Source organism: Oryctolagus cuniculus, chromosome 11 (genome assembly GCF_964237555.1).
Source record: "Oryctolagus cuniculus chromosome 11, mOryCun1.1, whole genome shotgun sequence".
NCBI lineage: Eukaryota > Metazoa > Chordata > Mammalia > Lagomorpha > Leporidae > Oryctolagus > Oryctolagus cuniculus.
Genome location: NC_091442.1, coordinates 52,833,234 through 52,857,478, shown reverse-complemented (window position 1 = coordinate 52,857,478; position 24,245 = coordinate 52,833,234). Strand labels below are relative to the sequence as shown.

The following is a 24,245-nucleotide window of genomic DNA, read 5'->3' as shown; positions in this document are numbered from 1 at the left end:
AAAAGGAAACAATAACTATAACTGAATTATACCTAAAACAAATATAGATGTGGTATATGTAAAAAACATTACAAAAAAGGGAAGAGAAATAAAGTTATACTGGAACAAAATTGCTGTATTTTACTAGAATTAAATAAGAATTAGCCCGAAGTGTACTGTTTTAAGCTAAAGACACATAATGCAATCTCTAGGACAACCACTAAGAAAATAACGATTTTTAAAGTAGCTTTTTAAAAAATCAGAGGAATTAAAATAAACTAAATATATATATTTAATGATACATTAAATAGGGTTAGGGTTAGGGTAATGATACATTAAATATATATAAAAACCAATAAAGGAATAAAAGAGGAACAAAAAGTGAGACATGCAGAAAAAAGCAAAAAGCAGGCATAAACCCAAAATCATACTGGTAATTACATTAAATGTTAATGAACTATATAACCAAAAGATGGAATTCTCAATTTGGATGAAAAAACAAGATCTAATTATATGGTGTGCACAAGAGACACATCATATGGTCAAAGACACAAGATGTTGAAAGCACAAGGTTGGCTGGCGCTGCAGCTCACTAGGCTAATCCTCTGCCTGTAGTGCCGGCACCCCAGGTTCTAGTCCTGCTCAGGGTGCCGGATTCTGTCCCCGTTGCTCCTCTTCCAGTCCAGCTCTCTGCTGTGGCCTGGGAAGGCAGTGGAGGATGGCCCAAATGCTTGAGCCCTGCACCTGCATGGGAGACCAGGAGGAAGCACCTGGCTCCTGGCTTTGGATCGGTGCAGCGTGCTGGCCATAGCGGCCATTTCGGGGGTAAATCAATGGAAGGAAGACCTTCTCTCTCTCTCTCTCTCTCTCTAATTCTGCCTGAGAAAGAGAGAAAGAGAGAAAGAGAGAGAGAGAGAAAGAGAGAGAGAAAGGAAAGGAAAAGGAAAAGGAAAAGGAAAAGGAAAAGGAAAAGAAAGCACAAGGTTAGGGGCCGGCACCGTGGCATAGTGGGTAAAGCTGCTGCCTGCAGTGCTAGCAACCCATATGGGTGCTGGTTCAAGTCCCGGCTGTTCCACTTCACTTCCAACTCTCTGCTTATGCAGCTGGGAAACAGTGGAGGATGGCCCAAGTGCTTGCGCCCCCCTCACTCAAGTGGGAGACCTGGAAGAAGCTCCTGGCTCCTGGCTTCCGATCGATTGGCCCAGCTCCAGCTGTTGCAGCCATTTGGGGAGTGAACTAGCAGACAGAAGCCCTCTCTATTCTCCCTCTCTCTGTCTCTAACTCAAATAAATAATTAAAACTTAAAAAAAAAAAAAGAAAAGCAAAAGGTTAAAAAAAGATATTCCTCATAGAAGAGTAGGATCATCTATATTATTACTATCAGAAAAATTAAACCCTTAAAGATATATCATTAGAGACAGAGAGAATTCAAAATAATAAACATCAATATATCAACAAGGTTATAACAACTCTAAATGAATATACATTTAATATATACACAAAATATGTGAATAAACACTGAAAATGCCAGCATCCCATATGGGTGCCTGGAGTAGCATAGAGACCAAGAATTAATAACAAAAAAGAATTTTTTTAGGTGGGATGGAGACTTTTTTTTAAGATTTTATTTATTGGGCCGGCACTGTGGTGTAGCAGGTAAAGCTGCCGTCTGTAGTGCCCGCATCCCATATGGATTCTGGTTCGAGTTCCGGCTGCTCCACTTCCTATCCAGCTCTGCTGCGGCCTGGGAAAGCAGTGGAGGATGGCCCAAGTCCTTGGGCCCCTGCATACACGTGGGAGACCTGGAGGAGGCTCCAAGCTCCTGGCTTTGGATGGGTGCAGCTCCAGCCATTGCGGCCAACTGGGGAGTGAACCATCGGATGGAAGACCTCTCTCTCTCTGCCTCTCCTTCTCTCTCTGTGTAACTCTAACTATTTATTTGAAAGGCAGAAGTAGAGAAAGAGAAAGAGAATGAGAGTGAGAGAGAGAGAGAGAGATCTCCCATCCACTGGTTCACTTCCCAGATGGCTGCCTGGCCAGGGCTGGGCCAGGCTGAAGCCAAGAGCCAGGAGCTTCCTCTGGGTCTCCCATCTGGGAGCAGGGGCCTAAGCACGTGAGCCATCCTTTGCTGCCTTCCCAGGCACATCAGCAGGGAGCTGGATCAGAAGTGGAGCAGCTAGGACTTGAATCAGTGCCGGTGCTGGCGGCAGCTTATCCGGAGGCACCATAGCACTGGCCCTAGCAGAGACTTTTTTCCAAGAGGACTGTGGTGATTTTGCACAACTGTATAAATGTACTAAAGATAATAAAATTTTACACTTAAATGAGTGACCATTATGACATTAAAATTAAATTTCAATAAAATTGTTCTGAAAAGGACTTCTGATGTTACAGTACTATCAAATCACTACAAAAGAATTTTTTCTTTTTTATTTATTTATTTTTTAAAGATTTATTATTTATTTATTTGAAGGTCAGAGTTACACAGAGAGCTGTGCCAATCTGAAGTCAGGAGCCAGGAGCCAGGAGCTTCTTCTGGGTCTCCCATATGGGTGCAGGGGCCCAAGGACTTGGGCCATCTTCTACTGCTTTCCCAGGCCACAGCAGAGCTGAGTTGGAAATGGAGCAGCCAGGTCTCCAACCAGCGCCCATATAGGATGCCAGTGCTTCAGGCCAGGGCATTAACCCACTGCACCACAGCGTTGGCCCCGAAAGAATTTCTAAATACTCTCCATTTTTACATATGTCTCCAGTCCACAGACAGTGCCCTGATTTATCCCACTCCTGCTAAGTGTCGGCTAAAATGCTTGTAGCAATCAATAGTTGTAATTGAAATTGATTTAATTTAATTTAAGCCATTCAAGTTTAACTCCACTAAATATTTCATTAAATAAGGAATTTACATGGATTACTGACAAAAGCAAAGTATGGAAACATGGTCTATTGTGGAATAAAAACGTAACTCATTAAAAAATGATGGTTTGTAAATAAGTTGCCATGAGAGAACAAAAAGTACCACAGCATGTCTCTCTATTTACCATAGGCCCTTACAACTAAATCCATAAAATCAGTTTAATTACAAATTATCTGGAATAATAAAACTTAAAGCAATAAAAAATTTAAATGAATAAATAATAAGGTAAATTTTTATAATATTTTGTACTTTTTTGGTTGAAATATCAGATATCCAAATAATTTATACATATACATTTGTTTTGGAAAAAAATCCTAAAAACACATAAGTTTTATTTTGATCTACATAAGTGTAAATCTAGGGTAACTTCAACCAAAATTGGCAAGCACTTAATGTCTACAATGTGATCTAAAATTTGAATTCCTTTTATAGTAATTCGGTAGAATTACAAAAAAGCACTGATACTTTTTTACAGCTCAAGCAAAACACAGAGATGAAATAAAGACTCTCTTGTTTTATGAAAGTCAAAGCTTCAGTTAACTTTTTTAGGGAAAATTAAATACTAAACTTTTTAGATAAGTTATTAGATTTTCAAACCCAAAATCCTATTTTTACTATAAAATTTCTCATTTTCAATAGGAAAACAGATGTTCAATGTCTCAAGCATGACTGGGAAAAAACAAACTGAATTACGATGACTAAGAAGAAACAAACTTGGGCTATAAAAAGCTTTGCAGTTTATAAATTTCATTCCACAGATCAGTTCAGGATCTTTAGTAAGAAACGATTATTCCTTAGAGCTCAGAATTTCTTTATTTGGATTGACTATCCAATGAAACCACACTTTCAAAACCACACAAGGCTCTGGAATACGACTCTCTTATAATGAGGCTTTTGAACTGCCAAACCAACATTTAGTTTAACAGCATTCCCTTCATATTTAACAGGAGAGACCTGGATTGACGGAGTTTTGTTCTGAATGAAAGACCGTTAACTTAAACTGAAAATAAAACTGAAGTAAAACAGCCAGAATATTTATACTTATGGTCATTCTAGAATTAATGTATTCTAGTTATGTATAATAGTTGTCATGCTGTTGTTAACTTTTATTAACTTTTATTAAAAATTTTTGCAGTGCTACTAGGAAAGCTGAAGAAGAGGTTTTACAGTCTTGGTTGGCCTGCCCCTCATCACAACCACTCCTGGTGTTTCCAGATTCTCTGCCCCTTACATTTTACTTTAGACCAGAAGCTTAGTTAACAATACCGGAAGGAAACCTAAAGAAGGAAACAAACACTGGAAGCATCTACTCTTGCTCCACTTCCTTTCTCCAGTGAAATGCCAGCTCACAGAACACAGAACATCCTGCAGGAAGTCACTTCCTACCACGTATCTCAAACATCAACTCACTCTCCAGAAACCCATCCAGATGCATTTGGTTTTCTGGCAACAGTTACAACTTGGTAAGTGTGTATGGGTAGAAAAGCAATTGTTATATGTATTAATTATCATAACAGCAGTACACAAAGATACAACTTTACACCCCCAAATACACATTATTAAATAAGAACAGATTCTAAATATGCAGCTATGAATAGGGATCACTGTTCCACAGCCAAGCTTTTCACAACTTATGCCCACAGCCATCTTACCTTTCTGGCTTTGTCTCCTAGACATTGCAGTTCGGTTGATCTCAAAAAACACAGGAGAAAGAAATCCTTTTGCCTTGTCTGGGTTCTGAGTATCTCTGGTTTAAGCGTGGGCAACTCAAGTCTGCAGTTGGAAGCAATGAACACAAAATCCTGTTTGTTCGAAATCCAGTTTGCTAGCTGCTGATCTCCTTTCCTTCTCCTGTCAGGAAATGGCATTGCAGACATTCATGTCTCTTTTTCCAGGGTGATTCTGGAAGGAAACACACACACACACACACACACATTCACTATACAGTAATGGCCATCTGCATGAAATTTCTAAGCGACATGCATAGATTTTCTCTGTATAAAATTAGCTTTTTTTTTTCTTCTAAAGTACTATGGAAAGAATGTAGCTTTTTTATTATTTTATTTTATTTATTTTTGACAGGCAGAGTGGACAGTGAGAGAGAGAGAGAGACAGAGAGAAAGGTCTTCCTTTTTCCATTGGTTCACCCCCCAAGTGGCCGCTACGGCCGGGGCATTGCGGCTGGCTGCACTGATCTGAAGCCAGAAGCCAGGCGCTTCCTCCTGGTCTCCCATGCGGGCGCAGGGCCTGGGCCATCCTCCACTGCACTCCGGGCCACAGCAGAGAGCTGGACTGGAAGAGGAGCAACCAGGACAGAATCCCGCACTCTGAGCGGGACTAGAACCCAGTGTGCTGGCGCTGCAGGCGGAGGATAAGCTTAGTGAGCCACGGCGCCGGCCTGTAGCTGTTTTAAAAAGTTCTTTTTTTTTCCTTTAATCTTACATCATCTTTCTCGTTTGGAAAGCACATTTTGTCTTATCTTTCATAACTCTCAAATATCTCATCCCCATCTCTGCTCCACAACTAAATTACCACCTGGTATCACTCCCTAAAATCTTTCTTACCACCCAATCTTATCCAAATCAAGGGTCTTTTCACTTCCTCTAGAATTTAACCTCTCATCAGGTTTTCCAGCCCAAATGTAGCTGGAACAAACTTGGAGGAGGGATGTGAGTGAGGGGAAAGTCAAAGGAATCCTAATAAGGAAAATCAGAACATCAAAATGTGACCAGTCAGTACTACAGAAAATTTCTCTGATTTGTAAAGATACAAATGCTACTTTCTCCATGTTACTAAACATTTTAGAGATACATGCCTAAGATTTTGGGCAAAGAAAGCATGAAGAGGATCATGAACTCCCATTCCCAGACAACTGACAGGAAAATATTTTATAAATGCAGGGCAGGAAGGAAAGGAAAATTGCCTTATGTGAAAAGTTTTTCAATGTGGAGAGAGGATGATGGGGATGAGGAGGCAATCCTAGGGAAGTTAAAATAAACTCCATCAGAGTAGGAGCCTCCAAACACTGTGGCGTCTCAGGAAAGGCAGGTGAGCAGCTGAGGCTCACCACCTTCCACAGCCCTGCACTCCGCTGGGAGAACACACTCCTGGGCAGAGTGTGCCAGAGAATAGTCAATGAGATTTTAGAAGAAAGAAAAGATTCAGATATACAAAAAAGAACTGAACTCTTCAGTGGTAAGTTCTTCTCCACCCTCACATCTTTGGATTAAACAGGGGGAGGAGAGCAATCAGTAACTAACCACAGCTGGTGAGCAGGGGTGGGTGAGACAGATCTGAAATAAGATGGGAAATGAAGCACATTTCATCCGCACCGTGTGCTACAATCAGAGCTGTCCACAGACAGCATAGAGAGGATAAATAAAAATGACCCAGCAATTATCCAACCTCCTACAACAAAAGAGAAAGACAAACGAGAGAGAAGAAACTGAAGAACTCTGTCTGGAAAACAATATAACCCCCAAACTAAAAGCTGATTCCCCTTTGGATACGTATTTGAATACTTCAAATAAGAATTCTAAATTCCATGAAATAAAAGCCGGAAAGCAGGACAAAAACGGAATGAAAAGAAAGCAACAGCAAAGCTGAGGAAAAACAGAAGGACAAGAAACCCACCAACTATGGATCCAATAAGTCAGAAACAGCAAAGAAACCAAATAGACAGATGGAAACAGAATGAATGGAAGGAAAGCCTTCAGAAGGAAAAAAAAAAAAAACAGCTTAAAGCAATTAGAAGACAATATTAAAACATAAAATGATCCTATCTAAGGATAACCAGAATTGATATAGGGACTCAAAAATTATAGGGCTCAATAAAAGGAACAGAAAAAGCATTTACACACAATATATAGGAAAATCCCCCTTGAAATAAAGGAAGGCCTTGCTCTGCTCACTGCCCACCACCTCTGTCCACCAGAAGAAACCTACCTTTAAAATACACGGAACCAACCACTTCTCAGCACCACCACCGCTACCACTCTGATCCAAGTCACAATCCACCCCCTGCTGCATGACAACCAGGACTGCAACAGCCACCTCACCAGCACCCGAGCCTTCCACTCTGCCATTCTCTGGCTTCTGTTTCCCCAAGGCTGCTCCTAAAATTATCAGGCGGACCATGTCCCAATGCCGCTGCTTACAGGACCCCACAGGCTCTCCACCCCCTTAAATCAAGTCCTCACAGGAGTACGAATGGTTTTCTCTGCGCTCGGCCTCCACCCTCTTGCCTCCCTGACCCTGAGTCCCACTACCTTCCACTTCAGACACTCCACTGGGGCCACACACTGGCCTCTTTCTTCATCACCCCACTTGTAACCCAGTAAGTTCTCTCCTTAGGGTCCTTAAAGTGTTCCCTGTCAGGAATGCCTTTCCACCTCCATCTCATTCAGGTCTTTTTCTCAAACTTTATTTTCTTTACACTCATTCACAAAAAACTACTGAACTTTCAGAACAGTGCACAGCACTGGTGCCTGGGGCTGCTCCCATCACAAGGCTGCCACCCCCAAGTTAGTGGGAAAGACAGCGCTATACAGTGAGGAAGTCAAAGAAAATGATACCAGACAGTAACCTGAATCTACACCACGAAATTAAAAAAAAAAAGTGTGTAAATGTAAAATACATATTTTTAAATTTTCTTCTTTTAAATTACTTAAGATATATAATATTGCATAAAGCAGAAATAACAATATATTGAAGGTTTGTAACAAATATAGATATTATGACAAAGACTTGCACAAAGGGGAAAAGAAGTTATGTTACAGAATTAAGTTCATATTAATCAGACTGTGATATGATGTATATTGTAATTCTCAGAGTAAGTACTAAGACACCAACTCAAAAATAGTAAAAATAAACAAAAGAGCAATAGAAGAATTAAAACCTTACATTAAAAAAAATCTATTAAGGGCTGATGTTTGGCCTAACAGTTAAGACACCAGTTAAAGATGCCCAAGCCCCAACCTAGAGAGCCTGGATTCCACTCCCAACTCCAGCTGCCAATTTGTTTCCCACCACTGCAAACCCTGGGAGGAGCAGGTGATAGATCAAGTGCCTGGGTCCCTGCCACACACTGGAGACAAGGACTGCTCTGCAGGCTTCATGCTCTGACCCCAGCCCAGCCCTGGCTATTGCAGACAGTTTGCAGAATGAACTAGCAAACTAGCAAACAGGAGCTCTCCTGTTTCTGCCTCTCAAATGGAGAAAAATAAATATTAAATACTAAATAAGGCAATAGAGAAGGAATAAGCAAACAGAAAAGACATAAGACACACAAAAATCAAGACCAAAATAGCAGATACAAAACCAGCTTTACCATAAATTACATTAAATATAAATGGGTTAAAGACGCCACTCAAAAGATAGAAAGTGGGGCTGGCATTATGGGGTAGCAGGCTAAGCCACTACCTGCAACAGCAGCATCCCATATGGGTGCCAGTTCAAGTCCCAGCTGCTCCACTTCAGATCCAGCTCCTGAGACTGCGGCAGAAAGTGGTCTAAGTACTTGGGTCCCTTCACCCATGTAGGAGACCCATCCAGATGAAGCTCCTAGCTCCCAGCTTCAGCCTATCCCAGCCCCAGCTGTTAAGGACATTTGGGGAGTGAATCAACAGATGGAAGATCTCTCTACATATATAACTCTGCCATTCAAATAAATAAATAAATCTTTAAAAAAGAGAGATAGATATTAGTCAAATTGGATGAAAAAAACAACACCCAACTATAGATTCAGATACAACAGAACTAGAAGTAAAAGAGTGAAAAAAAAAACACATTATCAATAGATAACAAGAGCTTAATATCAGACAAAAAAGAATTTAAGACAAAAATATTACTACAAAGATGTGTCATTATGATAATAAAAGGGTTATAACATCAAGAATATAGCAATTATAAATGCATATCCACCTAACAGAGACCTAAAATTCATGTGTCAAAAACTGTCAGCATTGAAAGCATCAAGAGTTCAACAATAACAGTTGAAGACTTCAATACCTCATTCTCAATAACTGATCAAAAATCCAGATAGAAAATCAGCAAGATCACATTATCCTTCAAAAAAAGAATACACAATTCTTTCAAGCACACACAGAACATCCTTCAGGACAGATCATCAGATTATGACCAAAGCCAAGCATCAGATTATGACCCAAGGGCCAAATCCAGCCTCACTGTCTTTTTTTTTCTTTTCCTTTGAGAAGCAGTTGGGGCCAACATTGTGGTATAGCAGGTTAAGCTGCCACCTGCAACACCATTCCTTGTCCTAGCTGTTCCACTTCTGATTCAGCTCCTGTTAATGCACCTGGAAAAGTAGTGGAAGATGGCCCAAGAGACCAGGATGGAGTTCCAGGTTCTTGGCATTGGCCTGGTCCAATCCCAGCCCTTGCAGCCATTTGGACAGTGAATCAGTGGGTCAAAGATTCTATCTATCTATCTATCTATCTATCTATCTCTGAAACTCTGCCTTTCAAATAAATAAATAAATCTTTGAAAAAAGAAACTGAGAAGCAGAGATGGTAAGCAAGCTCCCATCTGTGGATTTGTTCCCCAAATGCTTACAACGGCTGGCACTGAGCCAAGGCAAGGATTCCGGAACTCAACCGCTCTCTCATGTGGGTGGCAGGAACACAACTACATACGCCATCACCATTGCCTCCCAGGGAAAGCAGAAAGCAGGAGATGGGAACCAGGGGCAGCATCCAATCCAGGTACTTTGATATAGGACTCCGGCACCTCAAACAGTGACTCAACACCTGCCCCATTACTGTCTGGCTTTATAAATAAAAATTTATTCTTGCACAGGCATACCTATTGGTTTGTATACTGTGGCAGCTTTCGTGCTACAGCAAGTATCAGTAATTGCAAGGAGACCATTTGTCCCATTAGCCTAAAATATTACCAGAAAACGTTTGTCAAGCCTCTGATGGGCTCTAAGAAATCCTCAATAAATTCAAAAGGATCAAAGTAACATAAAACAGGCTCTCCATAAACAGAATTAAACAAAAGTCAAGTGCAGAAAGAAGTATGGAAAGTTTCCAAAGATTTCAAAATTGAACATCACCTTTCTAAGTAATCCGGAGGTCAAAGAAAAGATAAAAAAGCAGATTAGAAAATAATCTAAACTGAAAGAAAATGAAAATACAACATATCAAAACATAAAGGATACAGTTAACATGGTGTTAAAACATCTGTAGTAGAGAAGCAAGTGAGGAAGGCCGGCGCCGTGGCTCACTTGGTTAATCCTCCGCCTGTAGCACCAGCATCCCATACATGCGCCGGATTCTAGTCCCGGTTGTTCCTCTTCCAGTCCAGCTCTCTGCTGTGGCCCAGGAGGGCAGTGGAGGATGGGCCAAGCGCTTGGGCCCTACACCCACATGGGAGACCAGGAAGAGGCACCTGGCTCCTGGCTTTGGATTGGTGCAGCGCCGGCTGTAGTGGCCATTTGGGGAATGAACCAACGGAAGGAAAACCTTTCTCTCTGTCTCTCTCTCTCTGTCTATAACTCTACCTGTCAAATTAAAAAAGAGAGAGAGAGAGAGAGAAGCAAGTGGGATTGGGCAACTGATGAAGCAGTTCAGATGACTCTTGGGATGCCCCATCTCCTATCAGAGTACCTGGCTTCAAGACCTTATTCTGGGGCTGGCACTGTGGCACAACAGGCTAATGCCCTGGCCTGAAGCACTGGCATCCCATATATGGGTACTGGTTCGAGACTCGGCTGCTCCACTTCTGATCCAGCTCTCTGCTATGGTCTGGGAAAGCAGTAGAAGAAGGCCCAAGTCCTTGGGCCCCTGCTCCCATGTGGGAGACCCAGAAGAAGCTCCTGGCTCCTGGCTTCAGATGGGCGCAGCTCCAGCCATTGCGGCCAATTGGGGAGTGAACCATCGGGTGGAAGATCCCTCTCTCTCTCTCTCTCTCTCTCTCTCTCTGTGTAACTCTTTCAGATAAGTAAATATTTTTAAAAAAGACCTTATTCTGCTCCAAACTCCAGCTTCTCACTAATACACATCCTGGGAGGCAGCAGGTGATGGCTCGAGTAGTCCCCTGTCACCTACCTGGGAAATCTAGATTGAGTTCCTAGCTCCTAGCTTTGGCCTGGCCAGCCCCAGATATCATCATCATTCGGGAAGTGAAACAGCAGATGGGAAATCTCAATCTCTCTCTCTCTTTTTTATTTATTTTTTTATTTTTTGACAGGCAGAGTGGACAGTGAGAGAGAGAGAGACAGAGAGAAAGGTCTTCCTTTTGCCATTGGTTCACCCTCCAATGGCCGCCGCTGCAGCCGGCGCACCGCGCTGATCCGATGGCAGGAGCCAGGTACTTTTCCTGGTCTCCCAAGGGGTGCAGGGCCCAAGCACTTGGGCCATCCTCCACTGCACTCCCTGGTCACAGCAGAGAGCTGGCCTGGAAGAGGGGCAACCGGGACAGAATCCGGCGCCCTGACCGGGACTAGAACCCGGTGTGCCTGCGCCGCAAGGCGGAGGATTAGCCTAGTGAGCCACGGCGCCGGCCTCAATCTCTCTCTTTAAAATAGATAATTTTTTAAAATTAAAAACAAAACAGTTCTTAAATTTATAGCTTATAAGCTTCCAATTTAAGACATTGGAAAAAGTTGGGGTGTGCATTGTGGCACAGCAGGTTAAGACACCACTTCTGGCCGGCGCCGTGGCTCAATAGGCTAATCCTCCACCTGCAGTGCAGGCACACCAAGTTCTAGTCCCAGTCGTGGTGCCGGATTCTGTCCCCGTTGCTCCTCTTCCAGTCCAGCTCTCTGCTGTGGCCAGGGAGTGCAGTGGAGGATGGCCCAAATGCTTGGGCCCTGCACCTGCATGGGAGACCAGGAGAAGCACCTGGCTCCTGGCTTCGGATCCCGCCAGCCGCAGTGCACCGGCCATTGGAGAGTGAACCAACAGAAGGAAGACCTTTCTCTCTGTCTCTCTCTCTCACTGTCCACTCTGCCTGTCAAAAAAAAAAAAAAAAAAAAAGAAAAAAAAAAAAAGACACCACTGACCACTTGTGATGCCCTCATCCCATATTGGAATTCCTGGATTCAAGTCCTAGCTCCATTCTTAATTCTAGCTTCTTGTAAACACACACCTGAGCAGGCAGCAAGTGATGGATCAAATATTTGTATCTGTGCCATCCATGTGGAGGCTTGGTCTTAATTTCTGATTCCTGGCTTTGGCCTAGCCCAAGGGTATTTGGAGAGTGAGCCACAGTTCTCTCTGTCCCTCTGTGTCTGCCTTTCAAGTAAATAAAAATAAATACATTAGGGGCTGTCGCTATGACATAGTGGGTAAAGCTGCCACTTCCAGTGCCACCTGCAGTGCCGATATCCCATATGGGCAGTGGTTCAAGTCCAGGCTGCTCCACTTCCAATCCAGCTCTCTGCTTTGGTTTGGGAAAGCAGTGAAAGATGGCCCAAGACCTTGGGCCCCTGAACCCATGTGGAAGACCTGGAGGAGGCTCCTAGCTCCAGATTGGTGCAGCTCCAGCCGTTGCAACCATCTGAGGAGTGAACCAGCAGATGGAAGAACTCTCTCTCTCTCTCTCTCTCTCTCTCTCTCTCTCTGTAGCTCTGCCTTTCAAATAAATAAATAAGTTGTAAAAAAAAAATTAAAATTAATTGGGGCAGATGTTATGGCACAGTAGGGTAATCCTCCACCTGCGGTACTGGCATCCAATATGGGCGTTGGTTCCAGCCCTGGTTGTTCCTCTTCTGATCCAGCTCTCTGCTATTGCTTTTGGGAAAGCAGCAGAAGATGGCCCAAGTCCTTGGGCCCCTGCACCCACGTGGGAGACCTAGAAGAAGCTCCTGGCTCCTGGCTCCAGATCAGCACAGTTCCAGCCATTGTAGCCATTTGGGGAGTGAACCAGAGGATGGAAGACTTTTCAAATCTTTGTCTCTCCCTCTCACTGTCTGTAACTCTACCTCTCAAATAAATAAAATATTTTAAAAATTAATAAATTAATTAAAATGAGGGGGATCTGAACACTTTTATCAACTAAAGTTAAATTAGTAATTTAAAATCTTTCCCAAAAAGAGAAGCACAAGGCTAGATACAACTGCCAAATATTTAAAGAAAAAAAAATTATACCAATTCTTCATAAACTCTTTGAGAAAACAGATGAACACTCCCTAATTATTCTATCAGGCCTATGCAGTAGGTAGAATTCTAGAGATCCTTCTCCAAGAATCCAGTCTCCTAGTTAGTTAATCAATCAACCACATCTAGGCACTACTGCCAAGGAACTTTGTACATATGATTATGGTCACAGACCTTAATACAAGGAAATTAGCCTAGATTATCCATGGGGGCCCAATCTAAGCACACTTTAAAAAGGAAAAAATTCTCTGGCTAGAGTTGAGAAAGATGCATCAGAGACACAGCAGAAGGGAAAAGCCAGGGATAGGAAGCGTGAGAGGAATGCAATCTGCTGTTATCGGCTTTGAAGGGGACCACAAGGTCAGGAAATGCAGGCGGCCTCCAGAAGCCAAGAACCCCTGGTTAAAGGTAAGGAGGAAACAGAAACCTTGGTCCCACAGCCACAGGGACTGAATGTGACCAACAGCTTGATGAGCCTGAAAATAAATTTGCCACTAGAACCATCTCAAAGGAACACAGCCCAGCAGGCGCAGTGGCTCACTAGGCTAATCCTCCGCCTTGCAGCGCAGGCACACCGGGTTCTAGTCCCGGTCGGGGTGCCGGATTCTGTCCCGGTTGCCCCTCTTCCAGGCCAGCTCTCTGCTGTGGCCAGGGAGTGCAGTGGAGGATGGCCCAAGTGCTTGGGCCCTGCACCCGCATGGGAGACCAGGATAAGTACCTGGCTCCTGCCACTGGATCAGCGCGGTGCGCCGGCCACAGCGTGCCGGCCGCGGCAGCCATTGGAGGTTGAACCAATGGCAAAAGGAAGACCTTTCTCTCTGTCTCTCTCTCTCACTGTCCACTCTGCCTGTCAAATAAATAAAAATAAAAAAAAGGAACACAGCCCTACCAACACCATGATTTCTGCCTTGTAACACTGAGACAGCAGCTGAGCCAAACTGTGCCAACATCTGGTACTGAGTTATGTAGTTCAGTTTATAGAAAGAGGACAGGTAGCATGCTGTAGTGCATAACATGCTGCCTGGGATATCCACATGGGGAACAGGTTCAAGTCCTGGCTGCTCCACTTCTGAACCAGCTTCCTGCTAATACACTTGGGTGGCAGCAGATAATGGTCCAAGTACTTGCATTCCTCTGCCACTCATGTGGGAGTCCCAGATCGAGTTCTAGACTCCTGGCTTCGGCCTGGGCCTGCCCCAACTGGTGCAGCCATTTTGGGAGTGAACCAGCAGATGGAAGATCTTTCTGCCTCTCAAATAATTTAAAAAATTAAAAAAGATCTTCAACAAAAGTATCAAGACCACTCAGTGGGGGCAGGATCATCTCCTCACAAAAGAGCAAAGCTGACTCTTACTTTACATCATATGTAAGAAAATCACCTCAAAAGGATAACGTTCCAGGAAGAAAACAGGGGGAAAGTTTCACAGCATTGGATTTGGTCATGATTTCTTGGATATGACACCAACAACACGAGAAAAAAAAAAAAAAAAAAAAAAACAAATAGAACATTAAACTTTAAAACTTCCCTCCATCAAAGGAAAGAATCAATAGTGTTGGAAAGGCAGCCCAAGAATTGAGTTAAAAGACCTGCAAGCCAAATATATGAAAAAGCATTAATAACCATTGCTGCAGCGTAACAGGTAAAGCTGCTGCCTGCCAACACCCACATCTCATATGGGTGCTGGTTCAGGTCCTGGCTGCTCCACTTCCAATCCAAGTCCCTGCTAATGGCCTGATGTTTGGGCCCCTGCCACCCATGTGGGAGAACTGGATGGAGCTCCTGGCTTCAGCCTGGCCCAGCCCGGGTCATTGTGGCTATCTGTGAAGTCAACCAGCAGACGAAGATCTCTTTCTCTGCAACTCTGCCTTTCAAATAAGCAAATAAATCTTAAAACAAACAAACAAAAAAAGTCAGAAAGTCACTAGAAGCTTATTCCATAATATCAGACCATTCTAATTAACTTTACAAAAAGAATATGCAAAAGGAGATAGATACAAGGTAAAGCACTGATATATTCTAAAAAAGAATTAGAGATTTAAAAAAAAAAGGTGATCTTCTCGGTCAAAAAGATGAATCTGAGGACAGGCATGTGGCACTCAGCCCACATATGTAAGCTGCCATTGTGGATGCCTCATGCCATATGAGGAGTGCTTGGGAGGAAGCCCCGCTTCTGCTTCCAGCCTGCTTCCGGCTGATGCACCTGGGAGGCCAAGTAGCTGGGCTCCCACCACTCACACAAGAGATCACAGCCTGACCCAGCCTCCATTGTGGGCACCTGGGAAGTGAACCAGCAGACATGAGCTCTCCCACCCTGCCCACACATAACACACACCTTCCTGTCACTGTGTCTTTCAAATAAATAAAACTTCATTTTAAAAGATGAACCTGAAATCTTCTCAGAAGTCTGCTGTGCCAACAAATGCTTTTATTCATTGGCACTAACTTTACTGTAATCTAAAAACTTTCCCCCATAACTGTAAGAATTGATTGCCATATATTTTATTTTGGAAAATTAAGACTTCATTTAGAAAAACCAATAAATTACTATTTAATAAAAACTCAAATTGGAACAACATATATTTTCTGGAAATTCAGAATACATCCTAAGGGGAAAAACAGAAGCCATTTGATACCACAATTCCTCCTCACTATTATTAAAAGGCACAGGCCCCCTGCCAGCTACAGATTGCTTAGCATTAATCATCAGAAGCAGCTGGGGGCTCAAAAGGAACAGAGTAGGCAAACATACCTGCTGTCTCCTATTTCACAGCTAGCTCAATGGTTAGGGTTATCTGTACCCGCCTTCTCAAGCAGGTGGCTATAACCCAAACCCAATCAAGCCAAATTTAAGCAACAGTGATCATTTCATCCCCACCCCCACAGCACGCACACCTGCACACATTCATACAAAGTCCATTCCTTCTACCACATAGGAGCTCAGATGGGCAAGCAGCCCAAGGGAATGGAGGTAGCTATTAGGCAAAAACAAAACAAGGCAATTAAGAACAATCTTACTGGGGCCAGTATTGTGGCTTAGCACATAAAGCTGATGCCTGTGAAGCTGGCACCCTATATGGGTGCTAGTCCTGGCTGCTCCACTTCCAATCCAGCTCCCTACTAATAATAGCTTAGGAAAGCACTGGAAGACGGTCCAAGTACTTGAGGCCCTGTTACTCACATGAAAACTAGGGAGAAGTTCACTCCGGGGAGTAAACTAGCAGATGGAAGATTCTCTCTCCTTCTCTCTCTGTAACTCTTTGAAATAAACAAAACTTTTTTGTTTTTATTTAAGATTCATTTTATTTATTTGAAAGGTAGAGTTACAGAGAGTGAAAGATCTTCTATCTGCTGTTTCACTCCTCAAATGGCCACAACAGCCAGAGCTGTGCCAGGCTGAAGCCAGGAGCCAAAATCTTCTTCCAGGTCTCCCATTTGTGTACAGGGGCCCAAGCCCTTGGACAATCCTCCACTGCTTTCCCAGGCACATTAGCAAGGAGCTGTATTGGAAGTGGAGCAGCTGGGACTTGAACCAGCACTCACATGGGATGCTGGCCCTGCAGGCAGCGGCTCATCCAGCTGTGCCACAACTCTGGCCTCCCAAATAAATCTAAAACAACAACAACAACAACAAAAAAAACCCACTTTACTCACTGATTTATACATAAAGGAAGATTCCATACATATATAAATAGCAATTTCTAATTTCTGTTACTTAAAAAATTAATGGGGCCAGCGCTCTGGCTCAGCAGGTTAATCCTCTGCCATATGGGCATGGGTTCTAGTCCTGGTTGCTGCTCTTCCAATCCAGCTCTATGCTATGGTCTGGAAAAGCAGTGGAAGATGGCCCAAGCAATTGGGCCCCTGTACCTGTGTGGGAGACACAGCTAAAGCTCCTGGCTCCTGGCTTCAGACTGGTCCAGCTCTAGCTGTTGCAGCCTTCTGGAGAGTGAACCAGCGGATGGAAGACCTTTCTCCCTATCTCTCCCTCTGTCTGTAACCTTAACTCACAACGTAAATAAATAAAATCTTTCCCCAAAAAATGTAGCTGATCAATTAATTAGCATTTCACATGAATCTACTAAGCACCCATACTTGTGTTTAAAAAAAATGGAAGGTGGAATATATTCAGTCTCAAAAAGGATGGAGGAGTGGGTGTCCAGTCTAGCAGTTAGGACACCCATGTTCCATACCACAGTGCCTGAGTTCCACACCTGACTCCAGCTCCCGAATCCAGCTTCCTGCTAATGCAGTCCCTGGGAAGCAATGGTGATAATAGCTCATGTGATTGGGTTCCTGACACCTACACTGGAGACCTGGCTTGAGCTGCTGATTCCCGGCTTTAGCCTGACCCAGCCTAGCACCTAGCCACTGTGGGCATTTGGAGCATGACCCAGCAAATAGGTTCTCTCTTTGTTTCTCTGTCTCTATTAAATAAATAATTTTAAAAGGGTCACAGTGGCTATGAATTCCCACATATTGCTAATGCAAGTATAAAAATCCACTTAGCAAAATTTAAGAAAGCTGAACGCAAGCATAGAGACCAACAGTCTACTCCTAAATAAATCCTCAACAAAGATGCATGTACAAATACACAGAAGACATGTACAAGAATGTTTCCAACAGCAGCATTTGTAAGTGTCCAAAACCAGAGACAAACGTACACAACACTGACAGGATGGATATGTAAGTTGCAGGATATTCAAGCAATAGAATATGATACAGCAGGCCGGCGCCGTGGCTCAATAGGCTAATCCTCCACCTTGCGGCGCCGGCACACCGGGTTCTAGTCCCGGTCAGGGCGCCGGATTCTGTCCCGGTTGCCCCTCTTCCAGGCCAGCTCTCTGCTATGGCCAGGGAGTGCAGTGGAGGATGGCCCAGGTGCTTGGGCCCTGCACCCCATGGGAGACCAGGAAAAGCACCTGGATCCTGGCTCCTGCCATCGGATCAGCGCGGTGTACCGGCTGCAGCGGCGGCCATTGGAGGGTGAACCAACGGCAAAGGAAGACCTTTCTCTCTCTGTCTCTCTCTCTCACTGTCCACTCTGCCTGTCAAAAAAAAAAAAAAAAAGAATATGATACAGCAATGAAAAATAATCAGCAACTCACCCAAAACAGGTGTATTTCAAAAGTAACACTGATCAAAAATACCAGGCACAAAAGAGCACTTACCACATGTTTCCATTTATATGAATTTCATAAGTGACCAAAATTAATCTGTGGTGATAACAGTCAGAGTAGTGTGGGGTGACAGCCTCTGAGTCTGGGCATAGGGAGCCTTCCAGAATCCTAGAAGTGTTCTATTATCATGACCTGAGTAATGGTTATGTTCACTTTGTAAAAACTGATCAAGCTGTGCACTCAAGAACTTTTCCACTTTCTGTATGTATACTACACATAAAAAAATTACCCCCCCAAAAAAAACCACTAAAGATGCCTTTTTATCTCGCATCTTCACAGTTCAATAGATACTTTCCCCTCGCACTAGCAAGCACTGACACCCCCAGCTGAACATGTAGCTAACAGGCAACACTAGAGCACTTCTGCTCTCATTATGCTATACATACGAAGAGTCTGATGCAGTCTTCTCAAACCTACTTAAGGCCAGTTGTGTCCATAATTACAAGTATGTGACTGCAGTGAAATACTGAACACATTAATGAACTAGGAATGAAAGAAAGTTGTTTCTTTGAGAACTAAGTTGAAAGCTCTGCTGAATAAATACAAATTATTTTTAAAACTGTCCTCAGTTTTGGTATGGGTGAGATAATACATAAGGCTTGAGATAAAACTGAAAATCCTTACTGCTTCAAATCTCTAGAGTTTTCATTCCACTTTTAAGAAACAGTGTGGGCCGGTGCCACGGCTCACTTGGCTAATCCTCCGCCTGCGGCATCGGCACTCTGGGTTCTAGTCCTGATAGGGGCGCCAGATTCTGTCCCGGTTGCTCCTCTTCCAGGCCAGCTCTCTGCTGTGGCCCGGGAAGGCTGTGAAGGATGGCCCAAGTGCTTGGGCCCTGCACCTGCATGGGAGACCAGGAGGAAGCACCTGGCTCCTGGCTTCAGATCGGCGCAGCGCGATGGCCATAGCGGCCATTTGGGGGGGTGAACCAACGGAAGGAAGACCTTTCTCTCTGTCTCTCTCTCCCACTAACTGTGCCTGTCAAAAAAAAAAGGGGGGGGGGGTGTATACTGGTTAAGACACTGCTTGGAACAGGCACATCACCTCTTGGAGTACCTGGGTTCGAGTCCTGGCTCCACTCCAGATTCCAGCTTTCTGCTAATGTGTACTCTAGCAGGTAGAGGGTGATGGGCCGGGGCCAGTGCTGTGGCTTAGTGGGTAAAGCCACAGCCTGCAATGCTGACATCCCACATGGGCACCAGTTCGAATCCCAGCTGTTTCACTTCAGATCCAGCTCTCTGCTATGGGCTGGGACAGCAGTAGAAGATAGTCTAAGTCCTTGGGCCCCTGCACCCACATGGGAGACCAAGAGAAGCTCCTGGCTTCAGATCAGCACAGCTCCAGCAGTTGTGGCCATCTGGGGAGTAAAGCAACGGATGAAAGACCTCTCTCAAAAAGGTGACAGCTCAAGTAGTTGGGTCCCTGCCACCCATGTAAAACAACCAGACTGAGCTCCAGGTTCCAGATTTCAACGTGGCCTAGTGCCAGCTATCATGAGCATCTGGAGAGTGGACCAGCAGGGGAGATCTGTCCCTCCCCTACCCACCCAGTCCCTCTGTCTCTGTGTCTTTCAAATACACAAAAAACTTTAAAAATAACTGTAATTGGAAGTTGCAAGCAACATATCACAAGGTATAATAACTAATGCCAAAAAAATGAAGAACTCAAATCATTAGACTCATACTGAATACATCAAAAAAGTGAACAAATCTACATGTTTTAAGCTGAGACAAAATGCGATGGTAGGTAGGTATCATTTTTCATTTCCTGCTTCAACCAACTTCTCCAATTAACAGCAAATGATGTAAAATCTGACAATAATGGATAAGAGAACTTCTATAATCAAAGAAAACTTGCTCTAATAACTCTGGCAAAGTAATAGTATCTTACTGGGCAGATATAGTAAAGACAGTAACTATAACAAGTCTATTAAAAAAAAAAAAAAAAAGAAATCAAACTGACCACAGCCAGAATTGTTGGACGTAAAGCCTCTGGAGACACCTTAGCTCTTCTTATTCTTCCCTTTTTTTTTTTTTTTTTTTACAGGCAGAGTTAGACAGTGAGAGAGAGAGACAGAGAGAAAGGTCTTCCTTCCGTTGGTTCACCCCCCAAATGGCCACTATGGCTGGCGCGCTGCTCCAATCTGAAGCCAGGAGCCAGCTGCTTCCTCCTGGTCTCCCATGCAGGTGCAGAGCCCAAGCACTTGGGCCATCCTCCACAGCCTTCCCGGGCCACAGCAGAGAGCTGGCCTGGAAGAGGGGCAACCGGGACAGAATCCGGTGCCCCGACCAGGACTAGAACCCAGAGTGCCGACACCGCAGGTGGAGGATTAGCCAAGTGAGCCGCGGCGCCGGCCACCTTAGCTCTTCTTAACCAAAAGGGCCACACAGTTATCCCACATCAGTACAGCCTGGTAAACTGAACAGAGACCACAGAAGACAGCTGCTGAACACACTAGAAGGGTGCAAAAACAACTGTCAATTTGTCTTGATAGAAAAAATACTTTTGCTAATAAATACGCCTTGAGAGCTAAGCTTCCTCTAAGAGCTCAAAATTTCTTCACTGAATCTGGTATAAACTACAAGTTGCTCAAAAGACAACAAATGCCAGATTGTACCCGAGCATCCATTTAGACTGAAGTTGGGCATGACAGCTTCTCACAAGGTTTCTTTAAACCCAACATCGGAAGTATTAGAGGGCTCTCAGTCAGGGCACTTTAGTTTCTCTTTTCTCTGACTCTGCTAGTATTCACTGAATACTTACGACACTCCAAGTCCTGTGGGAGCTTGGGTAGGAAGGTGCTCTCTCCGTTTCAAGGGAGAATTACTGGGTATCAGGACACAGGGGGTTATCATGAGAACAGGTGGTGAAAAAGCTGAGACCAAGTTCCTGAGCTTGTTGAGGTCTGACAACAAAGGAATCAAAGAAACAGGGCATTCACCAGAGTGCCAGCAAGGCCAAGACAAAGGGGTCCCCCCAACAAACAGGGATGCCTTTTGGAAAGAGGAAGGAGAGATCACAGTCTACAGAGAAGGAAAAATAAGGAAGGAGCAAGACAGAAAGTTAGTCAGACAAATTAATGGTATATTCAGAGTCAATTAAAGTCATAACAAATTAAAAATGTATCTACAGGACTAATAAAGGGCAAGAGGGTTTTCCCTCTCTTCAAATTACTAACATTGTTCTTTATCAACTAATATCTACAAAACAGCTGTGCACTGGATGGCATTACAGGACTTGGGACCCAACCTTTCAAGCTGTAGTTTAAGGATCTGTCAATAGTTCAAACTTCAGCACTAACCGAGGAAATATCTAATATTGACCAAAATGTCTGAAAACAGCCACTAAGAGTAATTTTCTTCAGTTTTCCAAACTGACTTTATTTACAAAAAAGAAGAGGCCTGAAAGCTAAAAGACATTGAATTACTGCCACAAAATTATCCAGACCCACCTATGTTGTCATTTTTAAAATTATTTACTTTTAGGGGCCCGGCACTGTGGCATGGTGGGTAAAGCCGCCACCTGCAGTGCCTGCACCCCATATGGGCGCCAGTTCAAGTCCCAGCTGCTCCATTCTGATCCAGCTCTCTGCTATGGTCTGGGAAAGCAGTGGAGGATGGCCCAAGTCCTTGGGCCCCTGCATCCATGTGGGAGACCTGGAGGAAGCTCCTGGCTCCTGGCTTTGGATCAGCCCAGCTCTGGCCATTGCAGCTAATTGGGGAGCCAACCTCTCTCTCTCTGGTTCTCCTCTCTCTGTGTAACTCTGACTTTCAAATAGATGAACAAATCTTTAAAATATATATATTTATTTTTAAATTTTATTCATTTGAAAGGCAGAGAGACAGAGAGAGAGAGGGAGCACACACTTCTATCTGCTGGTTCACTCCTCAAATACCTACAACAGCTAGGAACCCAGAACTCTATCTGAATCTCCCACATGGGTGGCAGGAACCTGAGTAAGCCATCACCTGCTGCTTCCCAGGGAGTGCATTAGGAGGAAGCTGAACAAGCAGCAGAGCCAGAATTAGGTGCTCCAATATGTGACGCAGGTATCCTAAATAGCATCTTATTTGCTGTGTTACACACCTGCCTGTTTTTACCTTTTACAATCAATGTAGAGAAAAACTGTGAAAGACTTAAATGGACCAGAAAGATCACTGGGCACCTTCAGTGGAAACTAGGCACTGAGTAATGTACACCTTTCCTACTTACCTGATCCTATGGGATTTATATTCCTCAAGGTCTTAGGTAACTGAAGTCAATGCAAAGGATTCACAGCCACATATATGAAAATAAATTCTGCCCAACAGAAGGAGGAATCACTTGTCCTTCTGGAAAAAGCCAATTTTATATCAACTTATAAGTGAATTTCAAGCATTCTTTTTATTCCTAGAATTATTTATTTGAAAGGCAGAGTGACTGAAAGGAAGAGACAGAGAGAGACCTTCCATCTGCTGGTTCACTCCCCAAATGGCTGCAACTGTCTGATTCAGGCCAAAGCCAGGAACTCTATCCCTGTCTTCCACATTTATGCAGATGCCCAAGGACTTGGGCCACCATCTGCTGCCTTCCCACACGCATTAGCATGGAGATGGATTGGAAGCAGAGCAGCCAGGACACGTACCACCACAATATGGAATGCCAGCGTTATACAATATGGGGTGCCAGTGTTGTAAGTGGCAGCTTAACCCACTGCATGCACCACAGTGCCAGCCCCAAGAAACAACTTATCCACCCATCTATATATTTAAGGGAAGCCAGACAAAACTTGCATGTTATCTCTTCCCAGGTGTGAAATTTTAGGACTTAAAGCACCCTCATTTTTGAAGCTGATCATTTATGAAGGAGGCTGTATCTCACAAAACAGTTTTTTGAAATGGTCCTCTGAACTTCTTTTTCTCTTGATATACCATGTAAAGCACTATCTTGAGAAGTGCCATCATTTCATAAAGTCTTAAAATCTTTTGTCTAAACTACTTTTGTTAATCCAGCCACCAATAAAATGGTACATTTTCATACTGAACTAAGAGTCTGCATTTAACAATGCTTTTCCTGATCCAAGAGTTTTGGCAGCCCACATCTACACAGATTCATAAAATATTGTGTTTTCAAAATAGTAGCTGCCTTCTTCTACTAGTATGTTTCAGCTGAAAATAGAGAATGATTAAATATTTTTTTAAAAAACTAACTTAATTAAAATACATACACAGTTTAAGAAAGCCCAAGCCAGAAATCAATATATGAACACAACATTAGATCAACAACACACTTTAAATTCATTTATACAGAGAGGAAAGGGCAAATCAATGTGCAGACCTTCTGGCATTCTAAGCCCCAAATTAGAACTATCTCTAATACCACTAGTCTCTACAGAATCACTCGTTTCACAAAGCAGCTTTTTTCCTCATGCAGGATCAAACTAATCCCCTGACACTCTCAGGAAGGAAACAGCAAAATCAGGCTGCACCCACATCCTTACAACCAGCATTCATTCAGATCCTGCTGGCCCACTCTCAGGCGTGTAACATGTCAGAAAAATATTGCTCTCGCAAGTAATCATTTTGTCCAAAAATGAACAGAGCAATTTAAGTGGGAAACAATTTGCTGTCCATGTCATTCATAAATCCATGCTGCTATATTATAATTCTTAACATGAACACAGTGTATTAAATATTCTAAAAAATAAATTTTCATCTAGCTGAAATTAGTTAAGTAATATAAAAGCCTACAAAGTTAACTCTTTCTTTTCCCTACTTCCCCCTGCAACCGCTTTTATGGTAATATGGGTCAGCTGGAGGGAAAAAGGAACACAGACAAACCAAAGCAAACAGCTGAATACTGGATACAAAGCCAATCCCCACATTTCTTCCAAACTGTAACCAAAGTCAACCAACTGTCATGAGAAGTCCTCCCCACTTTCAGCAGTTCAACAGTTATGCACTGCTTTCCTTCCTATGAATGGAACTCATTCCAAAATTTCCTGTTGTGACTCTTCTCATAGTTCTAATACCATTATAAATTAGCATGTGTTTGTTTGGATTTTATCAAAGCTC

At 43.4% G+C, this 24,245-nt stretch overlaps 1 protein-coding gene across 10 annotated transcripts in view; it reads right to left on the bottom strand.

Annotated features, from left to right (window-relative positions):
• SPATS2 (spermatogenesis associated serine rich 2) overlaps positions 1–24,245 on the bottom strand; it is a 138,673-nt gene that overhangs the window by 65,895 nt on the left and 48,533 nt on the right. For 6 of the 10 annotated variants that reach the window (XM_051845440.2, XM_017341834.3, XM_070052191.1 and 3 more), the window contains one exon: positions 4,546–4,795. The exons of 2 other annotated variants lie outside the window; for them this stretch is intronic. In XM_051845440.2, the coding sequence (XP_051701400.1) occupies positions 4,546–4,570 (25 nt within the window). In that variant the 5' untranslated portion in view covers positions 4,571–4,795. Of the gene's footprint in view, positions 1–4,545; positions 4,796–17,934; positions 18,056–20,955; positions 21,098–24,245 lie in introns of those variants that run through there. 2 more of the 10 variants (XM_070052192.1, XM_070052193.1) reach the window with 2 other exon arrangements.